The 21,805-nt window shown below is 43.5% G+C and overlaps 1 protein-coding gene across 1 annotated transcript in view; it reads right to left on the reverse strand.

Annotated features, from left to right (window-relative positions):
* The window catches only part of ADAMTS2 (ADAM metallopeptidase with thrombospondin type 1 motif 2), a 293,292-nt gene that overhangs the window by 172,992 nt on the left and 98,495 nt on the right, over window positions 1-21,805 (reverse strand). The window contains exon 3 of the mRNA XM_075009479.1: window positions 16,986-17,139. Within this exon, the coding sequence (XP_074865580.1) occupies window positions 16,986-17,139 (154 nt within the window). The remainder of the gene's footprint in view (window positions 1-16,985; window positions 17,140-21,805) is intronic.

Consider the following 21,805-nt stretch of genomic DNA (forward strand, 5'->3'; position numbering starts at 1 on the left):
AGCTCACCCTTCACACACATCTTGCCCCTCACACACCACCCTGCCTGCTGATAAAGTGAAACCCACATGGGGTGGAAGGATTTTGCCAGAAGATGGGTGAGAAAAAGCTTTCACACACGTCAACTTTCCATGACAGAGTTGTGTCGACACAGCTCAGTTGCTAATAGCCACATTGTGAAAACATACCCTCGCTGAGGGTTGGGGGGTTAGATATAAAGTTTGTAAATCCAATCAGAATTCACCTGGTGTACAAAGACAGATTCCCCAGATCATCCCATTGAACAAAACCCCGTAAATGGGCTCTGCTCCAAGGATACAGTGGGGCTAACAAAAGCAATGCTCAGTCACTGAGGTCAGGTCTACACTGTTAATTAATTTATTGAAATAAGTAATTAATTTTGAGACAACTTATTACAAACCTGGTGCAGGCTGCACTGCACTGCAGTTCAAAATTACTGCTTATTTCAAATTTCCCATTAACCCTCATATGATGAGGATTCATCATCATCATTCATCATGATCATCCACCATGGCGGGCTCAGTACCCATTGGTGTCCAATGCCTCCCTCACTATTTCCTTCCATCTTTCCCTGTCCAGTGCAGAATGGTTTAGTTTCTGAAGACTAGCTCTGCACCAATCTACTACATCATTTACCCATTCTCTGTGGGGTCTGCCTGTCCTCTATGAACCATCCATTATGCCAAATACCAGAGTCATGATTTTTCGTTTATCATTCATTCTGCCGACATGCCCAAACAGCTGTAACTTCCATTCTATAACGTTCTGCAGAAGGTTCTCTTTCAGCTGCATCTTCCTATATAATTCCTCATTGGTGACCTTCTGTATCCATCCTATTCTCAGGATCTTTCTATAACAACAACTGTCAAATGCCAACATCCTTCTTTTTGAATCTTTCATTATCACTCGTCTCACATCCGTACAACATGCTGCTGAATACACACGTTTTCAAGACTCTCAGCTTTGTTCCTAAGCTAACCACTTTACTTTTGCAGATCTTTTCCATTGCCAACAGACTTGCTCTTGCTTTCGCTATTCTAGTCACTATTTCCTTCTTACAGTCTAGACCATACTTCATGTTGCTCCCCTAATACATGAACTTCTCTACATTCTCTAGTTTGATCCCATCTACACTGATCTTCCTTCCCATTTTCTTATCTTCAAATACCATTGTTTTTGTTTTATCAATGATCACAATGAGTCCATTCTGCTTCCCTTCCTCATTTAGCACCTGCACCATTCTCACTAACTTCCCTTCATCGTCTTTAATGATAACTATATCATCCACAAACCTCAAGTTATTGATTCTCATCCTGTGCACAGATATCCCTTGTACCTCGTCCTTGGTTTTGGGCATCACTCTCTCTAGGTGCGTAATGAAGATACCTGGCAATATCAGATCTTCTTGTCTTGTAACTCTACTCATTCTAAACCAACTTCCCATCTCTCCAAATGTTCTCACCACTGTCTCCGCATTGTCATTAATATCCTTCAACAACTGTACCAGTCTGCTACCCACTCGGTACAACTCCAACACCACCCAAGATACTTTCTGATCTATACTATCAAATGCCTTCTGAAAATTGATCCAGCAATTGTAGATGTTCTTGTTCTTTCATCGAGCTTTCTTTGCTATCAATCTTAGTGCCAATATCTGCTGTATGGTACTTTTATCTTTCCTGAATCCTGCTTGCTCATCCGCTAGATGTTCTTCTATCTGCGATCTCAGTCTCTCAGTCAGTATCATTAGCAGCAACTTGCCTAGATGACTTGTTAGGGCAATCATTCTGCAGTTCTTGCACTCCAAAGAGGTATCTATGCAGAGTATTGAGAGTGAGACCGATATTTTGAAGGAGGAAGTAGAAAGAGCAGTGAAACTACTAAAGAACAAGAGCCCTGGAAATGATAAGATCACGGGAGAGATAATTAAATACAGCGGAGAAAGTATGATTCAGGAAATACACCGACTATGTAATATAGCATGGAAAGAATGGAAGGCACCTAAGGAATGGACAAGATCTGTGCTACTGGCAATATACAAGAAAGGAAGTACATTGGAGTGGACATGGCGATCAAATGACAGGAAGTGCTACTGGTAATACACAAGAAAGGAAGTACAAGTGGACATGGTGATCGACAGTCCTTTTGTTGGGGTCTCATGTTGTGGATCATCATCTCATGCTCCATAGCAAACTATAGTAGTTTCCCGCCTTGTTCATTTCTTTCTCTGTATCCAAACCCAAAGGACTACCAGGAACAAAATACCACACTTGAAATAGCCCCATGTTATATGGCTGCATAGTTTCTATTTTGGGATGCAAATGTATCCCAAAATAGAAAAAAATAGGGCAGCCTTAGCCTAAGTGTGTGTCTACACAGCAAAGCTATTTCAGAATAATGGCCACTATTCTGAAATAACTTCATGAGCGTCTACACAGCATAACTGATATTTCAAAATAAATTTCAAAATTGCAGACGGCTTATTTGGAATTTTGTAAAACTCTTTCTAAGAATCATAGTGCCTATTCTGAAATAGATATTCTGGACTAGGGGCTGTACAGACAGGGAATAGTGGCTATTCTGAAATAAATTATTCCGGAATAGCTTATTCCAAAATAACACTGCTGTGTGGACATGCAATGCTGGTTTCAAGTGCCTATTTTTATGTGCTCCCAGGGGCTCTAATTGGAAATAGGCTCTATGGTGTGCGGACAAGCTATTTTGGAATAAATATTGCTTATTTTGGGGCTTCCCAAAATAAGGTGGATGCATAATTCTGGAATAATATATTTTGGAATATTAACTCCAAAATAATCTATTCCAGATTAACTCTGTAGTGTACATAGGCCCTAAAAGCACAGAACTGGCCACCGCACTCTTACAGAGGAAGAAGGGTCATGGAGGCCTCTCTGCATTGCTCCCAACTCCACCCCTTGTCCCTTCTGGATTTATGGTTTGCCTTTAACCTTCTCCCCTTATACACACACTTATGCAGAGCCTGCTAGAGCCTCCTCTAAAGTAACTCCTTGCTCTGTCAGTGGAGTTTTCAACATCCTGTGGCTGAAATAATAACAATCCTCAATCTCCCAACCACCCAGACTGTAATTAGTCATTTCTCCTCCTGGAAGGACGACATGCTGTCAACCAAGCTGTGCCAGATGGTCCACACATGTACAGAGTACTGGAGCAAATAAGTAGTCGCACAAAAACCCAGCATCTGATAAAGATTAGGGGAAAACACCAAGGCAATACAGTAAACCCCTGACTTATGCATAGGTTGCATTCCTGGACAATCATGTGTAAGTCAAATTTCATGATAGTTGGGGGAGCTGGAAAATTGACCAGTGCTGATGCGCTTGTCAGTTTCCTGGCTCCTGGGAGTGGTGGGGAGCCATGAACCAGGCAGCAGCCTGGCTCCTGGTTCCCCTCCTTGCAGGAGCCAGGAAACTGATCAGTGCTGCTGTGCTGGTCAGTTTCCCGGCTCCCCCAAGGAGGGGAATCAAGAGCCAGGCTGCTGCCTGGTTCATGGCTCCCCACTAGTCCCAGAAGCCAGAAAACTCACCAGCTCAGCAGCACTGGTCAGTTTCCCAGCTCCACCAACTTGCACGAAACTGGACTTACATGTGGTTGCCTGGGGAACACAACCTATGTGTAAGTTGGGGGTTTACTGTATGTCTGCTGCGCTGGTCAGTTTCCTGGCTCCCACCAGTGGAGGGGAGCTGGGTGCCAGGCTGCCAGCTGGTTCCTGGCTCCCAAAAGGTGTGGGGAGCAGGGAGCCACCTGATTCCTGGCTCCCCTCCACTCGCGATTTTGACTTATGTGAATCCAAGCAACGCGCAAGCTGAAATCATATAAATAGGGGTTTTACTGTATATCAAACTTCTCTCCACATAATAAAGCACAATGTTTATTCCAGGAACAAAATCTTGAGATTCCAAAAATGACAGATATGATAACATGATATAAATCCAACTATCTTCTTCAACTCTCTCCACCTTACACATAGTGGTGCTTCTCTCTACAGGACCACTCGTGGGTCAGTCATCCAATACAGGAAGCCCTCCACGGTTACTGGGGGCAGCCTAGCAGCGGGAGCTAAGGTGTGGTTAGTGGTCTGAGAGGCCCTACTTCCCAACATTGACAATAAATCCCAAGGCCCACACCCACCAGGGCGAAAGGAGTGACTAGAGCTCAGGAGAGATTAGTACAGATCTGTGAAGACAATAACTATGGTGCCAAACTATGTATAAAATGAACAGTGCATGTGTAACCCACATACCTATTGGGTGTGGATCACTGTCTCATGTAATAGCACTTTGATCACTTATACAGAGAAATAATGAGTCTGCTCCACAGACTTAGCTAATAGGCAGCTGGCTTTAACTCAAGTAGCAAAGGGTCCTGCACCAAGCTCCAGAGAGCCCAGGTTTGGTTATGCCTGTTGGCATTACACAAGCTTACCGTGAGATGGCAGCGTGTTGTAGCAGTAGTCCAGTATATATTTAAAACTTCCTAGTTGAATACCATAGTATGCTGTAATGTCTGTATAACTGTTTGAGATCCAGTGAGGAAAGCCCTTCATAAACAAACCAGTGATTCATTCAGCCAAGTGATAGGCAATCCCACAAAACATATTTTTCAAACTTTTTGGACAGAAACAACTGATAATGTAATTCCTAAGGTTTACATCCAAACAAGACAAGTCACTTCAAACTCTAACTCTTGGTAGCAGCTCGTACATACATGCGTGTGGGGACTTTCAAAAAGGTGCACGCTAACAAAGTGGGACTCTACTGGTAAATCCATTTTATGATTGCAGTATAAATAGCTAATGTACCTTAAAAGTTTGTAAGTAAATTGTATCAGTAAATTACAAACATTTAATTACAAGTTGAACCTGTCTAGTCTGGTGCCCTCGGGACACGACCGGTGCCAAATGAGAGAATTTGCCAGACTATGGGAGGTCAATATTGTCTAGCACATTACCAACACTTCTACTGCTTACTGGGCCCTTAGAAGACATTTAGGGGTAAATTACAGCTAAATAACAGCACAGAACACTGAGAGCCAGAACTGGTAGATGTAAACAAACTTTACGAGACCACAGAAAACTTGGCCATGCCCACAATAAGTGGTCATCCAGCTAACTAAAATCATGTCACATTACGGATATTGACAGACAAGAGTGTGCCAGCCTACAGAGGTTCAACCTGTATTAACTTTCAGCAAAATTGGTCATTTAGCAAAACCATTGTTATATATGAGTCAATATAGCTACTCATTGTTTTAACAATCTTTCATTATTTTAATTGCAAAATGGAAGAGAAGAGTCTTGCTTTATAGATACTTTATCATGGTTGATTTAGATTCACTTTCTCCTCTGTACAAAATAACCTTCATCTATTAAAAAGGGAGGGTAAAACAAATACAAGAAACACACAGAGTTCAGATAAGTCCCACACAGTTTAAGGTTTAAATTTATGTATTTATTTGAACATCTTATGTCTCCACCAGCCAAAATTCCTCATTTCCATTTCTTGGACTAGACACACACACAAAGTCAGGAAGCACCTGATTTGCTACCAGGCCAACATGAAGCAGCAAAGTGGATATTACATCAGACATATTACTGGCATATTTCCAGTCGTGCATTGCTCTTGCTACCCAAACCCAGCTGCTTGCAATTTCAGGGTACGACAGGGAAAAGGGCGTGATCATTGCATGTGATAGCTTTGATGGTAGTTGTATTTCACACCAACGCTATTCTCACCCAAAATAAGTTCAGGCAGCCTGAGATCTTGCATAGGAAGTCCAAAGAGGAAGTAAATGAGCAAATACATTGCAGTGGCTACAGGGAGCCATACAGGTTGGACCCTGCTACCCAGAACATATTTTCTGAAATCTCTTCATGGGCCAGATTCTTTGCAAGTGCACACACAAGAGTTGGTACGACTGTGACAGTCTCCAATGTGGCCAACATGCTGGGGATGAAACGAGATGCCTCCTGGTATTAATGTATGACTCGCTGCAGTTTGAGAGAAAGAAGCAACTCTGTAATTGGGGCCTGCTATAGACTGCCATGCTCCACGGATCAGGCATATATCACCAGGCCTGACCTTAGGACAAAGTGAGAAAGGTAGTTGTCTTGGGTCCCACACCTTCAGGGTCCCATGCTCCAAATGGCTATAGTATCCACCACTCACCAGCCAGGCCCCACTGTCAGCATGTCACCTTGTACCCCACCCACTAGCCAGGCCCTGCTGGGCTGCCTCTGCTTATCACACGTGTTGTTACATGAGGCACTTCAAAATCTTTTGTTTGGTTGGGTTGTTTAGAATCCTATTGGAGAGTGAAGCCTGTTGGTATGAGTTGTCCCAAATGGGTATATGATGCGGTGCGGGCATGTCCCTAGCCTCCCCGACACCAGCTTGCAGAAAACACTCCTCTCTGTCAGCTATGGTATAAGTACCTTAGAAGCATGCAGGACCACCCCCTAGCTTCAAAAGCTTGTCCAGAAGCACATGAGGAAGAGAAGGGGAAGGGGCAAGCCTAAAATGCCACCACATTGCATGAGAACCCTGCGGTTTGTCTCTCCCACCACCAACTACGTAACAGACTTGCAAGGTGTGTTGTCTCTCTGGTCAACAAAGAGGAGAAAGGCCTAATACCGCTACCAGTGATGAGAGTCTATTTGACTTGATCTAAAAGATAGGCCCAGACTTTGGAACTGAAGATCTGCTAAGACTACTGGTGTAATCCTTGCCCATCTTCTTCAGTAACTTACCCAATCTTAGAGTGACAACTCATATCTTGACTCCAAGAAGAAAGCTGAGCATTCACTTGTCCTGTTCACTGCTTATCCAGCTTGGAGTTCAATGCCACAACACATTCATTTTACTAGTAATCAGTAGCTTCCTCTCCCATCAACAATGGAATTAGCTCAGTAGTAATTTCTAACTCTGATTCTGGGCCTGGCACATGCCCTGACAGCCACCCCCGCTTGCAGAAGGCACAGGGACACCACTGGCACAACTGTGGTTTTGTTTGCATTTTAACATGGCTGGGCTCCAAGTAGCACATTTCCTGCCAACAAACCCACACCTGAGAATATTCAAAACCAACTGGAAATATCTCTTACGCTTGGATCATTTCATCTCACATGTGGCTCTGCCAGCTCCAGCAATGGCAAACGATGACATTCGCAAGTAAAGATGCTTGCCTCACTCCCGGCTCTGGGTCTGCTCATTGCTTTACTTTGATCATGCCTGGAGTTTTCAGCACAATCATTGCTTTCCGGTCATTACCAAGGACAGTAGGCAAGATTTATATCCAGGTTTGCCACCATCAAAAGCTTGAAATGTTTGCCAGGGTCTACCATGAGAGCTCATTTAAAAGATACACGCTGGGAGCTGTTCTGCCTGGTATCTCTGAACACGCAGCCTGATTTCACAAATTCTTTCACATGGTTAGCTTTTACTCATGAGAGTTCTTCTATTGACGTCAGCGTGACAACTTGCCCAAATCAGAGACACTCTCAGGCCTAAACGTTTGCAGAATTGGGCCCATTTTCTTTGTCTGGCAGTACCAAGTGCCAAATACAACCAGTAGTCCCTGCAACCTGAGTGTTTGGGTGACCACCCCTAAGAGATTCAGGTGTCACCCCACTGATTAGCAGAGCACCCACATCATCCTATAGTGGGCAGCATGGACTTCTATTGGTAGTGCACGTCTGCACATGCCTTGGAGAACATAACAAAAAGTATTCTTCCCATGGATGGAAAAATTAGGGGGAACACTCAATACAACCCCGGCAATTTACAGTATCAGGCAAGCAAAATACAACCAAATGCAGGCCCACTGACAGGGGGGAGGGAAAGAAACAAAGAAGGCATTTGCCTCTAGGCCCCACATTTCAAAGGGACCCAGAGCTACAGTTGTCATTGCTGCTGAAGTGGGCAGAGCTCTGAGCCCTCTGAAATGCTGCAGAGCACCATACTGCCACTCTGCATACAGCTGTGATGGAGTTTTGGAGGGAGTGGGGCAAGGCTAAGTACCCTAAGCTCTGCCCCTTCTGCCTTTGGTCCTTCCAGGGGCAGGAAGATGAGCCCCCCCTCCCACCTTGCCCTAGGACTCACAGCAGCTGTCAGCGCCACTGGACAAATGGTCTAAATGTTTATTATTAACATGCCCAGACTCAGACCAACAGATAACATCATATAGTTCATGAGACCAAAGGTTCTTATCTCACTTGCACCAATGGAAGCCAGGAGGAATTCCATTAACTTTATTGGTATGTCATAGGTGTGAAACGGGGCTGAGATCACAGTCAGTTCCTAGAAAAGGAGTGTGTAAATTCTTTGACATCCATTCCAACCCAACAGACTCTGGTGGAACATTTGTTTTTATATCCTGAAATTATGTACGGGTTGCTAAACAAGTCAGTGCGGAAACAGTATTGTTAAGTCAAATTATCCCACTCACCCATCTGCTGAGGGAAAAAAAGTGGTTAAGAATTAATGCAACCCTAGAACACATGCTCACAATTATTAAACACTTGTCATGCTGATCAAGAACTGCTACCATGGAACAAAGCAGCAAATAATTCTCACAAGCCACATTCTTAGATTCTCAATTCCAGAATCCATTTCCCAAACAAAGATATGGACTACAGGACATTTTTGTCATGGACAGTGACCCAAGATTCTCTTTTAATTATACCAGACTAGCCAAGATGTAGCAGGTCTTTGGCATCATTGCTGAACTACCTAGTACTTGGCTGGCTAGATCAGGAGTCAGGAACCTTTCCCAGGCGAAGTGCTGAAATTTAACCTTGTGACCTCTATGGATGGTTGGCGTGCCGGTGACACTTTTTAAAGTCACTAATAGTCATACTCACAACAGCTTCACTGCTCAATTAAGTTGCAGAACTTTACTGTTTAGGTCGTGGGTGGTAGCACGAGCTAGTCTTTTGTTAATCCACAGCAGCATGGCTTTGAGCAAGCTCATGGATGCATGGGGGAGGTAGGGCAGGGCTGAACGCCTGCCTTGCATGCTGATGAAAATGAGCTCATGTGCCACTCTTGGTATGTGTGCTGGGGGTTGCTGACCCCTGGGCCAGACAATGGGAATGTGGAGCATAAGTAAATTACACATTCAACCCCTGTCGTCCGGCACTCTCAGGATCTGACGAGAGAATTTGCCAGATCATGGGAGGTCAATATTTTCTAGCACATTACCAAAACTTCCACTGCTTACTTGGCTCTTTAGGGGTAAATCAGATCTCAATAAAAACACAGAACACTGAGAGCCAGGACTTTTTGGTGGAAGCAAACTTCATGGAACCACAGGAAACTTGACCACATCCATAATAAGTGGTCATCTCGCTAACTAAAATCATGCCAGATTACGGATGTTGCCAGATGAGAAAGTTCTGGATTAGAGAGATTTTACCCATATTGTGAATCAGATTACAATCTCAGGGAATACTAACAGGTAAAAATTAAGTAGAAAAAGAGAGAGAGGTCAAGCAAGTAGAGGTTTCACCTGAGAACTGCTGCTCTTCAGGTTCTCTAGCAGGCCTTTACCAGAAGAAATCAACATTAAACTTTGGCCTCCTGTGTAAATATATTTTATTGTACGATTGTTTTAAAAAAGCATTTGGTCTGCCCGTGAAATGGAGGTTAATACATAGTTGCCTACTTCATATGGACGGTGTGAAGATGAATTAATTAATTAATTAAATAGTAAAGCAGTAAAATTTGCAGATTACTACTACTACTACTCAGTATAGTCCTGTTTCATGCAGAGTGCGAAGCACTATACAGAAGGACCTCTCACAACTGGAGGACTGGGCAACAAAATGGCAGATAAGAATTAACATTGATAAATGAAAAGCACTGCATGTTGGAAAACATAATCCCAACTCTCAAGATAAAAGGATGGGGTCTAAATTAGCTATTACAACTCCAGAAAGATCCAAGTGTTCATTGTGGATAGTTCTCTGAAAACATCCACTCAATGTGCAGCAGCAGTCAAAAAAGCAAAGAGAATGTTAGGAATCATTAAGGAAGGGCTTGATCACATGACAGAAAATATACTGCCTGTATAAAACCGTGGTACATCCACATCTTAAATACTTCATGCAGATGTGGTTAACCCATTTCAAAAATGATATATGGAAACTGGAAAAGATTCAGAAGAAGGCAACAAACATGACTGGGGTATGGAACAGCTTCCATCTGAGGGGAGACTAGTAAAACTGGGGCTTTTCAGCTTGGAAAAGAGTCAACTAATGGGGGATATGATTGAGGTCTACAAAATTATGACTGGTCTAGAGAAGGTAGACAGGGAAGTGCTATTCACCCCTCATTAGACAAGAACTAGGGGGTCACCAAAAGAAATTAAGAGAGAGCAGTTTTGAAACAAACAACAGAAAGAATTTCTTCACAAAATGCCATCAGCCTATGGAACTCTCTTCCAGAGGACGTTGTGAAGGCCAAGACTGAAACAGGATTCAAAAAAGAACTAGATAAATACATGGAGGATAAGTCCATCAGTGGCTATAAGCCAGGATGGGCACCGTACACTTTGTTCACTAGAAGCTGGGAATGAACAACAAGGAATGGATCACTCCATGATTTCATTTTCAGTTCATTCTCTTTAGGGCACCTTGCATTGGTCACTGACCGAAGACAGGATACCGGGCTAGATGGATTTTTTTGTCTGACTCAGGATGGCCATTCTTATGTTCTTATTAATTCCTGTGAGACAATATCATAATAATTAAAGCACAGTACCAGTTTTAAGCCAGATTTTTGCATAAATAAATTTAAACTTATTGTCTGATGAAATACAATATAGAGCAGTGGTGCCCAATCTTTTGCTGGCGTGCTTGCCCCTGACCAGTAATAGATTCTGTCTAAACACACCCCACCACCATTAGTGCACAGCTGGGCCCAACAGAGGAGCTCCAGCTGCAGGCAGAGCTTGGGTCAGAACTGGAGACATTGAAGGAGCAGGAGCTGGGCTGGGGGAGAAGAGGGAACGAGGGCAGAGGTGGACTCAGGGTGCAGTGGAGCAGCAGCGGGGCTGGAGCTGAGCAGGGGGTAGAGCAGGAGGCAAAGTGCAGCTGGGGCTGGGGACAGAGAGGGATCAGGTGGCACACCTTCCCACCACTGACTCTGGGCTGGTCTGAGACCCACCATGCACCCACCCCAAATGTTCCTCCATGCTGCCCCCGGTGGTCATGCCTCCTTGGAGACCACTGACAGAGGCACACCATTTCACAGGCAAGACAGAACGTTTTGAGAAAATGGAGCATCACAGATACATTTTCTCTGTATGCATGAAAAGAATTCAGACAACAGATCAACACAACAAAGAATGCTGTCTGGGCTATGAAAAGTGACGTCTCTAAGACAATCCAAAAGTTTCACGCTCACACTGCTTCAAGACATTTATTTTCTTATCCCAGGAAGGAAATGCTTCATCAGCCACAGCAGTTAACAAGAGTGACATCCAATGGCCTAATAACAGTCCGTGGAGACTTGCTTTTCACAGGTGCATAACCCTGCGTCTTAGTCCACAGTTGCACAGCCACTGACTAATCAATCCGTCTCTTCCCAGAGAAACTCTGTGAATCGGCAGAGTGAAATTCAGAGAAAATAAAGACAAGAGAAAGACAGATGTATTTATCATGCACATATGATGTGGGAAGGAGACAAAAATAATATTGTTGCTGCTGCCTTACTGACTGCAGAATGAGACACCTGTAATTAATCATCAGGGGTACGTGCTGAAAGGAAATATCGATTGGATTTGGAGGAACTTCAGTTTTCTAACAGAACAATTCCTTTGCAAAGGCAACTGACACAGCTTCTTTAAATTAGAATGGCAACCAGCCAGTTCTCAGCCAATTTGTGTGCCATTTCAGGCAGGCCTGAGAAATACAAAACAAATGGATATTTTGATTTCTAAAGGGAATGTGCAGTGCTTTTCTTCTACAAAAAAAGGTGCTGGAACTCAAGTCTGATGATTCCTCATAGGGCTTAGGGTGTTCAGTTATAATGCCCTTGTTCCCACACTGCTGCAGGGCAGCTGGGGCTCCTGGCCCGGTCCCCACACTACCGTGAGACCAGCGGAGGCTCCTGCCCCGGTCTCTGAGCTCTGTGGAACTAATGGGGGCTCCTCTCCAGGGCAGCAGGGGTTCCTATTCCAGTCCCCATGCTGCTGCGGGACCAGCAGAGGCTCCTGCACCAGTCCCATCCTGCTATAGGGTAGTGGGGGCTTCTGCCCACTGCCCACACTGCTGCAGAAGTGGCAGTGAAAATTCTTCTGGTGTTCTAATGGAAAAAAGGTGCCAGACTCTGTTCCAGTGTGTTCTGCCAGAAAAAAAGCCCTGGGGATTTGAGCGCTGCCACACACAAAAGCCAACTGGAAGAGTGCTCCGAGAGCGGCCAGACTGTCAGGCTGCTCTCTGAACAAAACAGGCTCCCGGAAGCACAGCAGACAGGGCTGCCCATTGTTGTGGATGCCCTGGCTTTTGTGAGAAGGCCCCTCCTGAGGGGTCTCACAGCTTTTTTGTCGACAGAATCTGTCGACAGCAGCGTTTTGCCTCAAAGCCTTGCTAGTGTAACCGTAGCCTAATAGAATTATTTCCTTTCAGCGGATCACACACACAATCAGAACAGACACGATGATTTAACTGGAGACAGCTATTAAAGACATTTCTTTTTCATGGAGCCGATCTTCAGATTGGCTTTAACCAGAACCTACTTTTGCATAGGCAAAATTAAATTCTTACATTTTTTAGACAATCTCAACTTTAATTACAAGTATTTCTTTATATCACATGTAAATAAGATTTGAACAAAATATCACAATATATCAACACTAGAAAAATAATACTCTACACATAATATAATGGGCACACTTATTAAGTTCTACTGTGTAGAAAGTTTTTACTATTCTCAAGCAATGTTTCCTATGTATACAATGAGAAAGTCTACCACAAATAGTAGAATCTTTCACAACAATAAAAAGTTTTAAAAATACCCACTACATTGCTGATTTTAACCTCCTAGCAGACAATTTCTTATGTTCACTTATGTATTAAGAATATAATCAGCAGGAAATACAGGATATATACCTGTCTGAGAGTTTAGCAACTTACCTGCAACACACAAGCTAGCACATAAAAATGTTTCTGCCTCTTTCTAAAAGAATTATCTAGATTTTGGTCAACGCCGACAACCCTAATGTGCTGCTTGAACTCTGAAGATGACTACTTGTCTAAAACATAAGTCATTTATTTTTTTCCAGGATATTAATAAACAGAGTTGTGGGAGAAAGGCAAGATTGGGTAGGTACATCATCATATTTTTAGACTAGTGTTGTCACCTTGCCAAAAAACAGATAATCACGCCAAAGTTATGATTTAAGCTGTCAGAACCTGGTATTTACTTTTTTCCCATCTACTGGATAGTGTTTTGTTTAGATTCAGATAAAAATCTGAAATTGTCTTGAAACATAACACATCTTTGCCATTTTTTCACATGGTCTTCCTCTGCACATTCCATTTATTAAAATCGTGACAACATTCTGTTATACCCTATGGCAGCCGGACATCATTTCCTCAACCAGATACTGGCTCCTCCCATGATCTTCTTGGAAAAGGCCCAGCCATCCACCTATTATCCTTTCCGGTGGTGTGGACAGCGGCCAGCCAACTGAGCCCAGTTCTGTATCCGCTCCATCATTTCAGATGGAAAAATGCAATCTCCAGATGCAAGGCTGAACTGGAACAACAGTAGCCAGAAAGCCAAAAAAAGGGAGGACAGACAGTATTCTCCTTTGTACACTAAGCCATTGTTGACTTAAAACACTTGTTGAAACTCTGACAAGACCAGAGCATAAACAACAGCTGCTTTCCAGCAGTTTTCATTTATAAATACCAACCTGCTAAGAGTAGAGGATGCATATTTTCAAAAGGAATAGGAAAACCAGACAATGAAAAAATTAGAAGACTTAAAATTAGACCTAGTTTAAAAAAAAATCATGAAAATTTTCTTAACATTCTTCCTCCTTTTTTCAAAATGTCAAAAATTGAAAATGTTCAACCAACTGGTCAAAAAATGGAGCAAAAGTTGAGAAGGAATTTTGCAAAACTTTCTTCAACATTTTTTCTGAAACTCCTTTCAAATTTTCATTGAGATTCTGAAATTAAAAGAATTTCAAGCCACCTCTACTCTAAAAAAATCATCTCTTCCCCAACTAGAGGTCTGCATTACTTCAGATGAACATATGGTCCTGAGCCCAGCAGGATGAAGGTCTCTTTATTCATCACCTTGTTAATTAAGCACATTTTCTTACCCTTAATTACAGTCTGCTTCATTCATTAAATCATTCATTAAACCCTTGTACACTGGGTGGGGCACAGGTCATCTGTAAGTCTCCTCCGCTTCACTCCGTCTCAAGACAAAACTTCTAACTGACCCCAGGAGTACCACAGTTGTTATCCTTCAATCTCAGCAGATCTTCCCCATGTTAGCCACGGTCTTCCTCTTTCGCTTTTTCCTCACAAGTTCCATTTGAGAGCTTGATGGACCATGCCGGATGATGGTTTTCTAAGAGTGTGGCCTAGCCATCCCCTCTTTCTTCCCTCAATTTGAATATCAAGTGGATCTTGTCCTGCTCCGTTCTAAAAGTTTGCTTACCTTCCTATTATTAAAAAGAATAACAATTTGTACTGTGATAACCACCTTGTACCCCAAGGTGCAAGCTGTTGTATGAACACAGAACTGTAGTGCACTTAGATTACAGATTGCACTGTAATGTTGCAGCATAGCAGTCACTTTGGCTTTGTAATTGTTCTGTTACGCCTACCAGACTGCTCGAGTAGGGTTAGTTTCAGACAGTTGTACAAGAGAAAGGCATGTACCAGGTCTCTGCGTTTTACTGAAGTGTTTTGAGATACTGCTGTCAAGGGCCTTCCCCTTGCAGGTACAGCACACCAATATTTGAGCTAAACTATCAAAACTGAAACATGATTTGTGCTTTTCTGTGTATCAGACTCCTACTCCTGACGAATATTTACCATCAAAAACAAAAATACTGCCATAAGGTGTGAATAAAATTAAATCTCTTTTGTTTAAAAGGAAACAGAGTGACAGAGATATTTTCCAACATTACAATAATGGCATAAGCATGTTTTGAAATAGCAATTTCCATCAAGTGACTCCAGGATCAGGGCCATGGGTACATGCCAATTGCCATAGGCCACCTCTGTCCAACTGCCTGAGTCCATGTGATGGATGTCTGCCCTGCCCTGGTCCTGGGAAAGGGCTGAGGCTGTGGGGCCAGCTGCTGTGGCATGTATCAGCCAATGAGGGCTCAGCGCAGGGCTGTATAAATGAGGGCTCTTGGAAGGGAGAAGAGAGAGGACTCTTGCTCTAGTTGTGAGGAGGAAAAACCACGGGCTTCCTAACACACAGCAGGGCTGGGGGAAAGTCAGGAAGAGCTGGAGAGAGCTCTGGCCAGGCAAGCTCCCCAGCTGCAGAGCCTGAGACAAGGCCTGAGGGTACTAAGGGGCTGCAGGGAGGCAGCCAGGGTAGGAGAAGGCGGCAGGTTCACAAACCCCTTACCAATGATGAGTGGCCATTTCAGACCGCAGTTTGCCTCTGAGGCAAGGGGCTAATGGTGACCGGCATGGGTCACTGAGACAAGGAACGTATAAGGGCTTACAGTTCCCTAGGAAACGAGGACCCCAGAGTGTGGGGCACTGAGGCAGGGCAGTAGAGTTAGTGAATGGCACCACGGTCTGGAAGGGACACGGATCCTAACACAAGGTGGAGAACAAACAGGTAAGACGACGCAAGAGACGGGCAAGAAGAGGGCACTCCAGAGGCTGAAGAGCTAATTCCCAAGGGACCAGCAGGAGGCACCACAGCCCTGAGTCAAACCCAGTTACAGGAAAGCTCTGGGTGTTTCGGAACCCCACTGAAAGTTAACCAGCAAAACACTCGCTGACACTGAAATAGTAAGTTGCTCTTACATTATGGGTAATAAATTAACCTATTAAACCATACAGCAGAGTTGGGCCCTGAGTTGGCTGCTTTTTGCTTTACCGCCCAAACAATCCAGTCAATAGCAGCATTGATACTAGCAGCTGCAACATCCACTAACAATGTTTGTACCAGTTGCTCACTCAGCTACTGGACAAAAGCAGTTGGCCTAGCTGTCGGGGATGATACGACGACATGTCAAATTCTTTTCTATACAAGACAGCTCATGTCAGACAGTGAAGATTTCTTGGAAGCTTTGAGACTCTTTTTACTACAGTATTGGAGGGGTAGCCGAGTTAGTCTGGATCTGTAACAGCAACGAAGGGTCCTATGGCACTTTGAGCACAGACTCACGAAAGCTCGTGCTCAAAACTTTTTGTTAGTCTACAAAGTGCCACAGGACCCTTCATTGTTGTTTTTACTACAGGTCTTTCCAAAACACACAGTCAGATTCCACCCACAATCCATGGATAAGCAATTCAGTGGAAGTTCCTTCCACATCCTTGTCGGAGGACACAACATATTTTTCTCCTAGAGTGAAATGAACGGCCCCCGCAAAGGCAGGATCTGTTGTACTGCTGCACCACCTATGATGCCCCAGTACTACTGCATAGGGCTTAACTGTGGTTCACACTGGGCAGTTTCATGGTGGCTGAACTACCACTCCTATCTGTACATTAATAGGAGAAAAGATTTGCTCATCCAGGAAGCATTTTGGCTGCTGCCATACTTGTTCAATTCAGCCCAACCTTCCCCCCGCCGCTCTTCTACCCATGAAGGGCAGAAGAGGTACTTCCCCTCTCAAGGACAAACAGCCAGAGGTAGCAGATCACAGAGGCTGCTTACTAGACACATCCTGTCAGCTATGCTTTAGACACCAGTTGTCATGTACATCTCATCCTTGCCTTTATACTGGATATCTGCGTTCTCAGTGGGAAGTGACTTCTCGACAGCTCCTCTGCGATATACCACATGCCTCCTGCCTCCGACTTCCTCCCGATTCCCCTTCTCCAGGGGCTCAATGAAGAACTCGTCCTTGTCCGTGCGAATCATGCCAGCCTAGGAATGACAGGGCAGAGAGGGAACATTTAAAGTTACTATTCATACAGCGGATATTGCGAGTAAACAGTTACAATATGCTTAAGCACACTTTAGCACTCTCCAGAGAGCAGTTAGAGTGTCGGGAGTAAGCAAGATGAATTCTTTATTAGAGCAAAATGTAGCAATAATGCCTCAACTTGACAAGTAAGGACAAAGGTAAAACACCAGACCAAAGGGATTATTGCTAGAATCCAATTAGCAAGGTTTGGGACTAAAATATGCATGGGGAAATGGACTCTCAATTAGAAATCAACTACAAAGAAACAGGGAACATGACCAAAGTAATTTGTCAGCCACATATTGATCCAGTTTTGTACAAATGCCCATGCTAAGTAAAGGACCAATTTAGCATCATAAGTCATTCCAGATCAAGCCTGCCAATGTGGGGGAGGGGCAAATAGGGAGTTGCCCCAGGGCCCAGCATTCTGGCTATTGCTGCTGCTATTTTGGCAGCAGCAGCAGCCAGAGGTTTGGACCCCTTTGAAGTACCATGCCAGCACTGCTCCTGTGTGTGGCTCCGGAGGGGGGAGGGAAGGGGAAGCAGTGCTGCAGTCTAAGTGGTACTAAGGGCCAACTGCCCTTGGCCCTGCCCCTTCTGGGAGCGCAGAGCCAGGCCCACCTCAATCCGGGGCCACCATGGCTGTCAGCCCTGCCATTGCAGATGTACGACTGTATGGTGTTTGGCCAGACCTTTCTGTTCAGACACAAGATGGCAAAGTGCTGAATGTTGTTAGCAGGTAAATAAGTGACGTAAATTCTGAATGCTCCACCACGGCCTAGTGATAAAATTTTAATACAATGCAAGAGCACAAAAACTACTTTTGCTGCAGCTATAAACAGTGCTTTTTTTGTTTAAAAAAACGAGGAGCCAGTACTCTGCCAGCTCCCCCCCTCCTCCCAGCCAATCCAGCCGCTGGGGCTGCCGAGGTGCCGGTACTCAATACCCGCACAAAAAAAGCACTGGCTGTAAATGCAGCATGCTCTTTGAGTCCTTTCTTGGAAAAATGTCGGGTTCATTTGCCATGTCTTAACTTACATTAAGCAAAACTTCCAGTCCTAGATTTGATTTGATTTATATATATATTCACACACAGATAGATAGATAGATAGATAGATAGAAAATTATATTGAAGCAGTTTAGGATGCTACTCGGTTGCCTATACAGTGGGCAAACTGAATCTGAAATCCTGTCCTGATTCCTTTTATCTAATTTAAATTCCACGTCAGACACAAGGAAGGTGAAGCAGGCTCAGCAGCCAAGCAAGCTAAGACAACCAAGAAAACAAATACTAAACTGGTTAGAAAGCAATTGATCTCGTTCCAGTAAACAGGAACGAATACAAAGAAACTTTAGAATTAATGTTCTGTTGTTATCTTTTTCAAAAATATATATAACATATGCCCAGAGCTACATTTGCAAACCTGTGCATGAAATATTCACAACTACTGATCAAGAAAGAAGAGAAAATTTTCATACTCAAACAGAAGCACAGGCTATGATATGCAAGTTATATTTAAACCCAGTGCTGTAGATGTGCAATTCCCATTTATAATTAACATATAGGTGGGCAAATATAAAAAGTTTGCATGTATTTCTAGATGAATTAAATTTTCCAACACAAAAAGCAATTGATGGTAGAGCTTAATAACTCATGGAGCATTTAATAGGCAAAGCCACCTCAGGATGCTAGGAAAAATGCTGCTGTGATACTGAAGTCAGCATGATGAACTGTATCATAACTCTATGTACAGGGCCAGATTCACCAGTACATTGCATCTGCTTTGTGTCAAGAGAAGAAAACTCAGGTTAGTGCTCTCCTGCTTTTGCACTGCTCTGGTGAGCTAAGACAGGTTTATGGCTGCTTTGAAGGGCTGGACATTACGGCATACCGGTGAACATACGCAGCAAATATGTTTATGTCCATCTAACTATCCATTTGTGTGTTTACCTGCAATAAATTGCACATGCAGATATAGTAAAGTACAGCAAATGTGCTGCCACTTATATGGAAATAATCAAGTTACAGAGCAGGAGGCACAGGCTGAACATTAGGAGGTACGCAAAATTACCCGGTGACCCTTAAGTGAATGGCCACGCTCGGGCTCCTCAGGAGGGTGGTGAAGCACTGGAATGTGTTCCCTAGAGAGGTGGTGGAATCTCCATCCCTAGAGGTTTTAAAGTCACAGTTTGACAGAGTCCCAGCTGGGATGATTTAGTTAGGGTTGATCCTGCTTTGGGTAGGGGGCTGGGCTATTTATATCTAGAAAAGAGCAACAAGAATGATCAAAGGACTAGAGAACATGACCTATGAAGAAAGGCTGAAAGAACTGGGCTTGTTTAGTTTGGAAAAAAGATTGAGGGGGAACATGATAGCAGTTTTCACGTATCTAAAAGGGTATTATAAGGAGGAAGGAGAAAACTTGTTCTTGTTGGCCTCTGAGGATAGAACAAGAAGCAATGGGGTTAAACTTCAGCAAGGGAGGTTTAGGTTGCCCATTAGGAAAAAGTTTCCAACTCTCAGGGTGATCAAACACTGGAATAAGTTGCCTAGGGAGGTTGTAGAATCTCCACTGCTAGAGATATTTAAGAACAGGTTAGATAAATGTCTATCAGGGATGGTCTAGACTGTACTTGGTCCTGTCATGAGGGCAGGGAGCTAGCCTTGATGACCCCTCAAGGTACCTTCCAGTCCTAGCATTCTATGATTCTATGATCTATATAGATATAGATATAATAGATACTCTCCACACAGAAAAGAAGGCATAATCTTAGTTCAAAGAAGTTCACAATTTAAATGATAATGAAGGTCACATGTAGAGCTGAACCCAGTCCTGAATGCAAACATGGAGTGATTCAAATCCACATTTTACAATCCACACCTCTCTATGTAACAAGATGAACTGAAACTTCAGATCTGAAGCCCCAATACTCCACACACAGGGAAAGTAAGGAATCAAATTCTGTTCCAGACCTGAGCTTTACCATTCCAGCCTATTGCTAGCTACACACACAGATCTCTGAGGAAAGATGCCAATAACCATCTACAAGAAAGGTGTGGTTTAATTGTCTAGAACAGAGGCCTATGCGGCAGGAAATTCCACCCGCCTTGTACTACTGAATCAGTAATTTAATCTCTCTGCCTCATTTACCTCATGAGGACTGATTAGCCAATGTTTGTCAAGTTTTTTGAAATCAAAAAGCTCACTCTAACTGCCAGGTATTTTTATTATTATTTCTACCTAGGAAACCAGAAAAGAATAGTTCTTGCTACAGTACTTCTGTGGATACAAGCTCAACATCAGGCAGTTTTATGACCCAGCAAATAAGTGCAATTCAAAAGAACTCCAGATGAAGGGAAGCTGGGGAGTTCACATGAGCATACACATGCCATTTACAAGTTCTTTTCTTTGCTGCTGTCAGGTCCCGCAATACTGATAATACTGCTTGTGCCAAGAAAATAGATGTCTGAAGATCTCAAAGTTTAGTAATCACTAATCTATTAGAGGTTCAACCTCTCTAGTCCGGCACTCTCTCATCTGGCAACATCCATAATCCGGCACAACCTTAGCTGGACAACCACTTATCATGGGTGTGACCAAGTTTCCCATGGTCTCATAAAGTCCGTTTACAGCCACCAGTCCTGGATCTCAGGCTCTGGCTACACTACATTCCCCTTTTAGAGAGGAATGCAAATGAAGTGCTGATTTACAAATTTCACGCTTCATTGCATATCATCATGCAATCACATTTCCAAAAGAGACTTTTCCAAAAGCAAAAACAGTCGTGTAGCCAGGGTTCCTTCCAAAAATAAAAACCCATTTTTTAAAAGAACCCTTCTTCCTGAAGCAAAACAGGAAGAAGGCTTCTTTCGAAAACAAGGCTTTTCCCCCAAAGAAACCCCATCTACATGGCTGTTTTTGCTTTCGGAAAAGTCTCTTCCTGAAATGCAATCTCATGAGATTATGCAAATGAAGCACAGGATTTGTAAATCAACACTTAACATTTGCATTTTCGTTCTCCCTCATTTGTATTGCTCCTCCGAAAGAGGAATGTAGTGTAGATGGAGCCTCAGTGTTCTGTGCTGCTATTTAGCTGTAAATGTCTTCCAAGAGCCAAACAAGCAGTGGAAGTGCTGATAATCCTATTAGACAATATTGACATCCCATGGTCCAGCAAATTCTCTTGCATAACACAGGTTATGTCCCCAGGCTCAACCTGTATATATGTGAGCAAGTTTGTCCTTCTGTCTGTTCTAGAGCTCTTTGTAAACAGTAAGAGGTAAGACTGCCCTATTTGACATACAGCTTCCTCATACAATTTAAATTAAGGTCAGGGTTTGGTTGTGCCAGGAAAATGTGATGCGACTAGAATGGGATTGCTTCTCATCAAACCCTACAAAAAAGACAGAATCACCAGGAAGGCTGGAAGAGGCTGGCTGGGGGTGTGCCTCCCCACCCTCAGCCAGGACTACTCCAGCCCCTAGCATCCTACCCCCCAGAAAACCTTTAAGTTCTGCAGGGAATGGAGGAGTGAAGCCCCTCAACCCCAGATTCATATGGGGACATTGCTGGTTGTTCATCTTTGTCAAGTAGCCAGCTAAGGACACAAACAATGACGGATAAA

This window comes from Carettochelys insculpta, chromosome 15, assembly GCF_033958435.1.
Source record: "Carettochelys insculpta isolate YL-2023 chromosome 15, ASM3395843v1, whole genome shotgun sequence".
Lineage (NCBI taxonomy): Eukaryota > Metazoa > Chordata > Testudines > Carettochelyidae > Carettochelys > Carettochelys insculpta.